At 39.8% G+C, this 12,390-nt stretch overlaps 1 protein-coding gene across 2 annotated transcripts in view; it reads left to right on the forward strand.

Annotated features, from left to right (window-relative positions):
* Window positions 1-12,390, forward strand: part of thsd4 (thrombospondin type 1 domain containing 4) — a 45,095-nt gene that overhangs the window by 26,515 nt on the left and 6,190 nt on the right. For both annotated transcript variants that reach the window (XM_085352148.1, XM_085352155.1), the window contains one exon: window positions 10,747-10,951. In XM_085352148.1, the coding sequence (XP_085208274.1) occupies window positions 10,747-10,951 (205 nt within the window). The remainder of the gene's footprint in view (window positions 1-10,746; window positions 10,952-12,390) is intronic.

The following is a 12,390-nucleotide window of genomic DNA, read 5'->3' on the forward strand; positions in this document are numbered from 1 at the left end:
ACCTTCACCCTCCACATCCTCTCGAGCTCTTCTCTGAGCCCTTGGTATTTCTCCAGCTTCTCGTGTTCCTTCTTCCTGATATTGCTGTCATTCGGAACCGCTACATCGATCACTACAGCCGTCTTCTTCTGTTTGTCTACCACCACTATGTCCGGTTGGTTAGCCACCACCATTTTGTCCGTCTGTATCTGGAAGTCCCACAGGATCTTAGCTCGGTCATTCTCCACCACCCTTGGGGGCATCTCCCATTTTGACCTCGGGACTTCCAGGTTATACTCGGCACAGATGTTCCTGTACACTATGCCGGCCACTTGGTTATGGCGTTCCATGTATGCCTTGCCTGCTAGCATCTTGCACCCTGCTGTTATGTGCTGGATTGTCTCTGGGGCATCTTTACACAGCCTGCACCTGGGGTCTTGCCTGGTGTGATAGACCCCAGCCTCTATGGATCTTGTACTCAGAGCTTGTTCTTGTGCTGCCATGATTAGTGCCTCTGTGCTGTCTTTCAGTCCAGCTTTGTCCAGCCACTGGTAGGATTTCTGGATATCAGCCACCTCCTCTATCTGCCGGTGGTACACTACATACCGTGCAGGGGCCTGTCCTTCCATGATGGTTCCTCGTCTCCCTCTTTCTTGGGTTTCTGCTGCCTGAGGTATTCACTGAGCACTCGGTCAGTTGGGGCCATCTTCCCAATGTATTGCCCACCGATGCCTTCTTGTTCCAGTAGCCCACTTTTCGTCAGGGTGCCCTGGTTCCTCAACACCTGACGCGGACCTTGTTGATCCGGGCGACGTCCGAGCCGGCATGCCTTCATATTTATCTGTCTCACTCATATCTGCGGTAGGCTCGCTTAGCATAGGGGGTCTAGCCTTAGGACCCTTACTGGATACAGACGCCCCAGGCAGGAATCGAACTTGCGATATATATATATATATATATATATATATATATATATATATATATATATATATATATATATTTATTAGTGGCAATTGACCACTTGCTAAGAACATGCACTTTCTAGGTGACTGGTGTAACTATAATGAAAACACATTGATTGCACGAGTCCTCAACCCCAACTTGTCATGGCAGATGGCTGCCTCTCCCTGAGCCTGGTTTCTTCCTGTTAAAAATGAGTTTTTCCTTCCCACTGTTGCCAAGTGTTTGCTCTTAGGGGCTAATTGTTGGAGTTTTCTCTGTAGGGTCTTTACCTTACAATATAAAATACCTTGAGGCAACTGTTGTGTTTTGGTGCTTATATAAATGTAATTGAATTAAACAGAACTGAATATGATTGTTATCTTGAAATAATTAGGGTTAGAGTCAGTGGACAATCTCAGTTTGTTTCTTTTCTACCATGTACACTTAATGTTTAATTAAGCTTAAAGACGGGCTGTTCAGTGTTTTTTGTTTTTTTAAAGGAGAAACTTGTAAACGAACTCTTAAATACTGCATAAGCTTGATAGCTGGACACATTATATTGTGTTAAAAGACTCTAGCTTTCCCTTATAAGGTGACCTTTGCAGGTTTTTGTTTTTGTGCAAAGCTGTGTGATAAAGAGTGTTTGCTGGAAGTCTGTTTACTCAGCCTTTTGTAACTTTGGTTTTTAATGAATATGCTATCATCCAGCACTAGCTGTCACCGCAGGGAGAAATAGTAAACAGTGTATGAGGTATCAGAGTGGGTCTTTTTTTTTAACTGTAACTTGCTGCTTTATATTTTAATGCAATTAAAATCCCCTGTCCTCCTTAACTAAGGCTCTGCTGGTAATAAGCTGAACAATAACAGCTTTTTGTTTTGGGGTTTTAAAGGACACAGAAAAGACTATCCTTCAGTCTCTTTAAATTCTTGTCTGAAATACTACAACCCCAAGGACACAGACATGTGGACAAACTCAAAAATAAAAACAAGGCAAACATTGTTTAGAGGACTGGCTTAGAGAAAAGTCATCTCTTTTTTTATAAACCAGATTTCCAAAACTAAAATAAATCTGCAAGTTTTGGTCATATTGTTGATTTACTTCCAGAAAAGTCTATTATTAAATATAGAAATTAGCATAAAGGTTAATGTGATCTGCAAAACAGTGAAGGAGGATTTTCTTTCTCTGTTGTTAAACTAAATTGTTTACACAGGAAAGACTAAATCATTCGGTCATGTCAGTTTATGTTTAAGATTGTCATGCGAGAGCTCAATAGTAATGTTAACTCCACAGATACAGATGTGTTTGAAGTGCTGACTGAGATAAAAGCAGTGTCGCAGGCCTTTCCTCATTAAAGCCAATTAAAGTTCCATAGCATCTTAACATGTGGGGGACAGATGCTACTATGGTCTGATGTGCGCTTTGTGTATTTTATTTAAATCCAAACCAAACCTCCAACCATATTTGATATCAATCTTTACAGATTTTTTGTTTTTTGGTCCTAGAAATGTTTGTACAATATCCATAATGTCATTTCCAGACACAACATCACGTCTTGAAATTACTTCCACTGTAAATTCTTTGTCGTTGGGATGATACTGCCTCTGTATTCTCAACCTGGAAGCCAAGTCGGGGCTGTATTGAATTTCCAGATGAACTTGAGCGTCACAGCTGACCAAGTCATGATCACTTCATTGGCCATTTTCCAAAGAATTTTACAACCTTTCTATGTGTGAATCTGTAGAAATGCCCAACATGTGCACCAAACAGGCTCCTTTAACCTTATGCTCATAAATATGTTTTACAGTACTGGACTAATTCCATCACAGGATGCAGTTTTATGTAAGAGTAGTTTTATTGTGAGAAGCGTCTTGGTGGAAAGCACGATGTCTAATTCATTGTCAGTTAAAGAGTTAAAACCTCCACTTTTGTGTCAGTTTTGTTTACACAAGTGTTAGTAATATTGCTTTGGTATATTTGGTATAATGAAAATAGAGAAAAGGAGACAGCAGTTCATGGCTCACAGTATTGTTATTTTGCTTTTCTGAGGGAAAAACTGCCAAAACACAGGTTAAAAGGTTATGGTGGGGATCCAGTGTGGATTCATGTGGATTAAGACTTGGGGGGGCTTAACCACCGCAGCCTCTCCAGACTGAGAAAACTTCCTTTTATTCATAACCGCCTCCATTACATTTTTTTTTCTCTGCAGAGTTTGGCCCAGCAAGATGTGAGTTATTCAGGGTAAGAAAGTCAGACCTGAGAGTTGTCATTTTAAACTCAAATTGCCATAAAAAAAAAACCAACCGCAGAACAATGTGATACAGCCACTATGTCACCCTCTGGCTTATGACCGTCATTGTTTGATGCTCTGATTTCTTTTTATTTGTTTTATGGGTTTTTTTTCAAGCCTGGAGGAAGCATATTTTCAAGTGGAGTTCTCCGTTATCAGCTAACACTATAGCTTAAAACAATAACACAGTACATATATCGACTGTGGGTGTGTCCTACAGGCGTGTGTATCGTACAAATAAAACAAATAAAACACTAGAATTTTACTCACTAAAACAGAGCACAGGGGTCTTGTACCGCCTGACTACACAGTGTGACAAATTATTTGTCATATCATTATTTTAATGCTAGCTTTTGAAACCAGTCTCAACTGCTATTTCAAGGAACTGCAGTTTTACTCACTTTAAGGTTTTTTCGCTTTCTTTTCTTATAACTTGCTGCCAGCTGTCTGTGCTTTCTGCCGACCCTTTTATGTACTGTTGAAGTCAAAATGCTTTACTGCATTCATATCATTAAACAGAAAGAAGAAAGCTATAGGAATGACATAAATATCATACTTGCAGTAGCTGTGTCCATGCTATCTGTGTAAGACAGTTGGACAGAATTTACTTATATCTGGACATAACAAATAAACAAGTCTTTGAAGCTGAAATATGCAAATTTATATTGGCAATGCATAACATGTAAATCACTGTGTTATGTTGAGCCTAAAACTGAAAACACATCAATGGACCTCATGTAGTCTCCTAGATCCTAGTTGGTATAGTGCAGCTGCCCACATCTGGATGCTACGTTGCAGTGTAGCTCGGTGGTCTAGCCGCAAGCATGTGCTGCTGTAAGTCAGTCTGTCACCCCAGGACTGGATGTGTCTGTCAGCTGCAGATGATTCTGTCTCAGCACCCTAAACACCATCTGACAATGTGCAGAAACTGGTGCCTTTGTTTTCCCAAGCTTGGAGCTTTGTAGTTCGGGTAGTTTGTAAGAAATAAGATGTAGGCCACTGCCTTCTATAAGCCTGTTAATGTCAAGAATTTATTTCATGTGAGTAAATCATGATGTTGAGAAGTAAGCATCATTTCAACCAAGGATTAAATTGCTTTAAATGTGTTGTCAGGCTCCAGACATGTGTCACAAAGAGCTGTTATCCCTGTTAATATGTGGCAAACTTTCAAAGTGCAAAAACACAAATAACCCTGCCTGGCGAAACCTCACAAAAGATTTAGTTTCTGCAGCAGTTACAGTGTTTTTCTGCTTTGAGAGGTTCCTCTGCCAAGGAGTGCCTGTTTTCCATGACATTTCTTTTCCTTTTCTTTTTTCTTTTTTCTTTTTTTTTGTGTCCCGTTTGGATCTTTAGCCATCAGAATTGATGTCTTAAGGCCAAGAAAGATGCCAAGCGGATTTATTTTACCAAGTGGATCATCATGGCCTTGCCATATTGGTCCATTTGATTGACCTTTATTATAATTATGAATTTATTTTAATTTCGGTTGCTACAAACGGGACAGACATGACTGGGGGATAGGACAGGGAGAAAGAATGAAAGAAAGAGAGGGAGAGAAAGAAAACCAAAGGGGAGAAGAGACGGTGAGAAGGGGGGAAGAAAGAAACCAAAAAAAACCCACAAACAAACAAAACACCTGGATCACCTGTGTGGAGAAAAAAAACAGAAGAGAAGGCAAACAAAGAGCAACATAATAAAAAAAACAGCACCATCACAATAAACTAGCTAGCAGTAGATAACAGTAGATACTAAATAATAAACGATATTGTGCAGCACGCACGATAGACAGCGCACAATGTGCTTTGAGGCAGCAGCCAAGAAAGGTGTAGTCCGCATCAGTGAACACCCGTGTGTACACCTGTGTGCACATCTGTGTGGATCAGCATGCTTGTATTCCAAAGGTTTCTCCATGTAACGATCTGCTAGGGAGTGTGGGGAGCCATAGCCCCGTCCACCAGGGTATGAAGCAGGTATGGAGGAGATCCAGGCCCCAGATATCCAGAGGCCCCAGAGTACAAGGACCCGAGGAGGACCACCAAAGGGGGGGGGGGAACCGTGCCACCCTCCTGGGAAGAGCTGAGTAGAGCCCCAAAGGAGAGGTCATCCCGCAGCTATGGAGCAGAGACCAGAGGGGGTTGCAGTGGCGTGCCCGCGGGCTCTGCCGGCAGCCAGCTGTGCCAGAGAGGACCGAGCTTCAGGCCCAGAGGCCAGAGGCCTGAGGGCACCCCACCCCCCGGAAGGAGCCCAGCCGGGCCACAGGCGCCCGGCCCCGCCAATCGGCCACCAGGAGTGAGCCGGTACAGCCCCAGACGACAAAGACCACCAACACACCAACGTCTGAGGGCATCAGCCACCGGCAGGGAGTGTGGTGAGGGGAGATAGGCCTTCGTACTTTAGAGGGCCTGAGATGTACCCAGAGAGGTTGAGTCTAAGACCCAACCTGACATATAGACACAGACGAACAGGCGCACGTGGACACAAACAAAATTGAGAGTAGGGCACCAGCGCCAGAGGTGGGTTGGAGTACACCGACCATCCTCTGGATGCTGTAAAACGTGCCCACCCCCACCCCCACCCCCATGACATTTCTAACTTGATTTACTACAGTACAGATGAGCTACATCTAGCACTGTTGTTAATTTCAGGATGATATCATTCAGAGCATTAACTTTTTATTCATAATGTGTAGCCACAAACCAGGCCTCCAGCATGGATATTATTGCAAGGTAATTGTAAAATTATGCCAGCTGCTATTAGGAAGAAAATATCATTTCTTTGCATTCTTCGCAAATCTGATATTTTATTCATTCGCTCCCTCTAAACATGTATTGCCCTTACAGCTGCGTGGCCTCTGTAAGAGCAAAATTGCAACAAACTGATCATGGGCACTGTGTTAATCATTTACTGTATTGTCCCTTTATATCCTTTTAATATAATGTTAAACTCATTAAGAGACTTATAAGAATTTAGTTGCAATGTTTTGATAAAGGTTTTAGTTACAATAACAATAAAGAGTAGTGTATATGAGCACATGTGACATCAGATTTGCATATTGACTCTTTTAAACACTTTATAACTTCAATAATCATTATTTTACATTAACAGTGCACAACGTGTCTCTGCAGTACAGTGTACAGATTTGCTCACTTTGTATTTTGGTTTTCTGTGCCAAAACTGTAGATAATTCAAATCCATTTACTGGTTTTCTTTTCTTGTTATCATCCTAATTTCTAGGAAGTTGTTGTTGAAACAAAGATACAGCACTGTGTGGTGATAAATCCACTGCAAATTATCACCGTGGTGCCAAATTGTAGACTAGAATGTTTAGCAGCTTACTGGCGGATATAGCAGGACATTTGTTCTATCTGTAATTATTTTAAATTGACATTTAACTTCATAAAATAATTTTATTGCTGTAGTTCAAAAATGAGAATTTTTAATCTACACTAATGGCTGCTGTGGGTTTTTTTGTTTTGTTTTTTTGTTGTTTTTTTGTTTTTTTACAAAATGTTCATTTTGGTTCTCAAATTCTGCAAATATATATGGATTAGTCAGTTACAGACATAGATGTATACCTTTTTAAGTCTAGTCTGTCACCAGTTTTTTAGTCATCTGGTTGTTAGGTTAATTAAAACAGTGTACAAAAAAGATCCAAAAATAATATATATCTAGTAATGTCCTGCTCTAAACTATAGATCAGGACACACTCCCTTGTTGGCCTCGTATACTCTCTATACAGTACTGTATACTGACGGGAGTTTAGATAAACTGGAATATTAGAAAAAGCAGCTGATTATGGTGGTCTACAGTCACTGTTATCACGTGGTTGATGTTTAAAATTGATAATTTTTTAGGTCAATAATTATAAGATAATTAATATAAAAATTGTTTAAGAAATACTTTAAGTCACAGGAAGCCATTTTTGGGTTTGTTTAATAAAAAAGTATATTGTACTCATAAATGTACATTGTTAATTATGGCTTCCAACAAAATGATGCATTAATTGATCCATTCTCATTAACTTGGAATGAATCCATTAAAAATACAATGGTAGGGGTGCTGGTTTGTGCCACGTTGCCCACCATCAGCGCCTGAGATGGGCATCACTGTTGTATTATTATAGAAAGAAAGAAGGTATACTTCCTCTCTGCATTTAACCCATTCACTCAGTGAAGCAGTGGGCAGCAATGTGTAGGGACGGTACCTTGCTCAGGGGTATCTCAGGGTAGCCATTCAGTGGATTCGGACCACCGACCTTCTGATCATGGGGCTTCCACCCTACCTACTGAGCTTTCCCTGTTAATAGAGTGTTAACCTTACAGTATACAGTGCCTCAGGGCAGTTGTTGTTGTAATTTGGCACTATATAATTAAAACTGAATTTAATTGAATTGTTCTGCCTAATGGCTCTTTATGTATGTGACTAGATAGGTAGAAACGTTCTAGGTAAAGGTAAAGGTGTAATTGAAGAGCATTGGACTCCTTAAAGAATTTGAACCGTCTGTCCAAAGTAAATAGACGTGAACACACATTGACAGCTGACAGCAGATCGAAAGCCTTCCCTCAATACAGATAAACAGAGCTCTACAGACGCCACCATAGCTAGGATTATGCACTTTAATTGAGAGGGGAAAACAGAACTTAGGTGACTGCAATCTGCAGTCTACTGACATCTAGTGGTGAGATTTTACACACTGTAACGTTTCTATTTTACATACTTCTACTACAAAATCGACTTAATAACAAATCTAAAATAGAATTATATATATTGTCTTGACCTATTAAAAACATAAATAATCATCTGATGACAGCAAAGTTATAAAGCTGGAATATGAACAATAATACTACTTTTAATGAACAAACAGTGTCATATATGAGTGGCCGTAAGAAGAAGACATGTATTGGCTATGCAATAAAGCATTAAAGCAAAGGAGTACAATAGATTATTGGGTTCAAGAGGTTAATGTCTCTGCATTTACATGACGTCATTAGTGTTTTATTATTTATTTATATTAAATCATTTTAGGATTTTCAGTCATGACCACAATACTAAGCAGTGGGTCCTGAGGTCTCTGCTCTACTGTTTTTCAGTATTCAAATATTAAAGCTGCAGCGAGAAGTACATTGAAATATAGGCCACTAAGGATAGACTTGCTGTTCAATAAGAAAGAGACTAACTTCTCAGGCTCACTTCTCAGGATCTGTGTCTAATTCTAAATGTCTGACAAGTGCCTTTGGCAAAACTGTGTAGAATTCAGTTTGTTACAGAAAACTCTGCAATGTGATGACTTTAACCCAGCTGCATTGCGTGGGAAAATATCATCAGGATCTGCTTTAAGATGATGCTGTTTTCAGTGTTCATGAGTTAACTTAAGGTCGACTCCACTGTCCTGACACATGTAACCATTTCCAGATGAAGGTGGGCTTTAGCGACATTTTCAAAATCCTGTTACAGTTCCACTAAAAACAGGGTGGTTTTCCTCAACAGATGGCACAAACCACCCACAGAGAGAAGGCGAAAAAAACATTGACGTGTTCTCAGAAACTAGGGTGAGGTTTAAAAGTTGTCTCTTTTTTTTTAACAGCCACACTGAGATTTCTGTTTGAGTTTAACTTGTAGCAGCTAGTGATATATAGATGTTAAAGATGTATTAAAATGTCACCGTCTTCACATCATTTTGATGGACTCATGTTTGTCAGAAAAGTATGCAGAGCAATGTTAGTGCTTTGTACAACTTACAAGACCAAAAAAACCTTGATTTTAATCGAGATATCGATATCGAGAAATTCCTTACCTTTCTAATATGTGTACAGAGTGTAGAATCTCTTGGCCCTTCCTCATATCAGAAGAATGAAAATCCTGGTTGTTTTTACATCCACAGTCACATAAATTCTCCACTCCTACATTAACGTGTTTTGGTTTAAACATTTTCCCATCCAAACGTCCACAGATAACCTCTCACCATGTCAGCATCTGTTTTATGAGAGGAACTTTTTTCCCTTTTTCAGGCAAATGCTGCCTCGCTTCTATAATGGTGTTGTTTTAGTTTGAAGGGATTTACGATGAAAATGGAGATGCAGAGGAGATATTCATTCATTGGTAGTCATTTAAACAGACAGCCCTACTTGACTCCATTTTAATTTGTTTTCCATGGTAGATATGCTGTGCTGTAGCCAGTTTAAATGTCCTCAGATGCGTTTTACCATATATTATGCATTTCGTTACAGCCAGATTGTAGCTTTTGAATTGCTCTGTATTCGTCGATCTGTAAAGTGAGATCATAAAGTGCAACGGTGCTTCTCTGAATGTTATTCTGTTATGTTTAGTGATTTTCATACAGAGTTTCCAACATAATTCCATGCTGACCACCAAAGCTTTTGGGAGTTTTATTTAAAAAAATTTCATCACTCTTAGTTTGCTGTTCTTTTCTCCCATCACTTATTTCCTGTGTTGAAGAAGGCATTTCATGTTTGCTTTGGCCCAGCTGATGCTTTGGCCAAGAGCTGACTGGCCTGCTATGGGTGGGAGAGAGCAAGAATTTCATTTTGAGTTCACCCCCTTAGTCCACCCATGGCCACTATTTCTTCTTCCACCTCTCCGTTCTCTCTCTTTTCATCACTTTCTTATACCCTTCTCCACCTGTTTCTCCATTTTCCACTGTGTTTCTGTATTTTCACTGTTCTGCAACTGATTTATGGTGATCTATTTCTGCAAAATCCATGGGGATGATCCTATTTTTTTCTTATATACTTCCTTTATTTTTGTTTAGATCATTTCACTACAGGAACATATGTGAAATGGTGAAATCGACCAGTATTGGTCTTCTTCGTTGAGGGTTATATTTAACAGTTTTTTATGCTGAGTGGAGTATGCTGGGGTTACACCAAGTGGAATGCATCAGCTGCATCTGTGAATTTACATTAACGCCTGGTGAAAGTTGTAATCTGATTTAGAGTTTTGAAGGTGGCTCTTTCGTGTCACAATTTCTTTCCCTACCGTTATGTTGGTAAATGTGGTTGTACTGGACTTAAGCTTGTCAGACATGCTAAAGCTTAGCATGTCTGACTGTACGGTAGCGCACTGCAACCAGTTTTGACTTCTGGGCCACCTGTTTAACAGCGACAGACTTTTACTGCTGCTTTGACTCAATTTATGGATTGCTGATGTTAACTGTTCTATTTTTACTGTGACCAAGTATCCTGTAATTTATTGCCACCAGTGTGATGAAGAAACCTCATACTGTCGAGAGGAAATTTGCCATCAATTCAGAGGCTGTCATTCCAAAACGATGCCTTCTGGAAAGTAACGATGATCATGCTAATTAGCCTTTCTTATGTTATAGTTAAGTAAATGACTTCATTGTGTTTATTTAGCAGATTTTTTGATCTATATGATCTGTGTTTATTCTGCATAATCTCTGTTATTCCTATTTTTTTCACTAAAAATGTTTTATGATTAGCACACTTTACTTCTCTTTCACTAAGTAAAGATTATCACTATATCTCATTACCTCATTACTTCTCTCTCTGTCCCGCAGAGTCTAGGATGCGATGAGTATCTCGGATCAGGAAGGGTGGTGGACAAGTGTGGCGTGTGTGGAGGTGACAACTCAACCTGTAGGCTGGTTTCAGGAGTGTTCAAACATAGTTTATCCAAGATCGGCTATCACAAGATAGTGGAGATCCCAGAAGGAGCCACCAAGATCAATGTTACTGAGATGGTGAAGAGCAGAAACTACCTAGGTGGGTGGTAAACATACTCACAGGATACTGTGCTGTGGCTGTACTGACGAAGAATAGCCAGTTAGTGCAGTTTTGTCTTCTTGCTCATGGCTGGTTTCCTTAATTTTATTCTAGCTGCTGTATTGCGGCTGGGTGAATGTATAAGTTAAGTTTAGCATTTTAGCCAACAGAACTGCTTTAGCATTTCACTGTTTTGATTATGAGCACTAACAAGTAATTTAAAGCACCTAAATTAAAATTACACCCTTTTTCCCACTTTTTTGTTACTCTTTATTAGTTCAGCATTCGTTCAGGCAGTCAAGATCAGTCATAATCTTCAGTGGATCTCAGCTATGCTCTATATCAACTAATACACTCTGTGTTTTAAGCTGCATTAGCCTGACCACAGTTGTGCCTGAAGTCGCGTTGTAACTCCCCTCGACTCCATCTTCCTTTCATGTTCTTTCGGGGCCATACCTGTTGTCACTGAAGCCTGATGTTCTGTACAGTCTTACAGCTGGTATCTCCTCCTGTGGCTTTGTGGAATTGTGGAGACGTGTGCTCTCCTAATAGAGCCAAAGAGAGTGTTATTTCTTTCTACAGTAATTTAAATGTTCTTTTGACTACAGTGGCCCTGAATGACCTGTAATCTAAAAGCCCCACCTTCCTCCATAGTGCTTACTCCTACTCAGTCTTTACTCTCTGCCATGCTGTGCTGGGCATATTCTTTATTTAAACGCAGATGCCAAATATAAAAATGTTTCCGTTCACATCACATTATATTTCATTGCATATGTGACAGCTAAATGAATTATGTTTGGGAAAAAAATAACAGAGATCGTTTCTTAGCAGCACATCAGTCATACTATAATAATATTTTGACATCTGCTAGTTTGCTTGAGAAAAGAGGTTTTAGGTATTAGTTGCTAAAACTGTGTGAACAGTATAGAAATGCTTGAATGTTGGCCATATACTTTAAATAAGAGGCCTCTAAGAGTGCTTGTCGTTGGTAACTGCTAATTTAGCTGTCTCGCAGCAAATAGAGCATTTTAGTTTCCATCCTGGTTTACAGTTTCATTAGTCACAGTTTGCTGCAGAGTTCTGCTTTCAGCAGCTCAGAACATACGTCAGAAAACCGCCATCTGCCATGCGTAGTGTTACATGTATGACACCAGTGAAAAGAAAGTCATGAAAAGAAATCATTAAATGATGAATGTGAGAAATGTTTGTTACATTAGCACTAAATAAGCCTGAGCAGGTAGGAGCTGTTTTGTTACATTTGTTTTATTAAACAGCATTTTGCTTTTTAGGATTTCTTTGGCCTTATGCCTATATCGCCACCCACTGTGTCTTAATGTTGTTTAGTGGAGCCTTTGAGTGACCCACACTTTTTACTGAGGTGCAACAGTGGGACAGTAGAGGCTTATTTATTCAGAAATGGCTGTTGGAATGTCAGACAT

This window comes from Diplotaxodon limnothrissa, linkage group LG1, assembly GCF_057381915.1.
Source record: "Diplotaxodon limnothrissa isolate DT_005_m linkage group LG1, D_limnothrissa_male_GT1.1, whole genome shotgun sequence".
NCBI classification, from domain to species: domain Eukaryota; kingdom Metazoa; phylum Chordata; class Actinopteri; order Cichliformes; family Cichlidae; genus Diplotaxodon; species Diplotaxodon limnothrissa.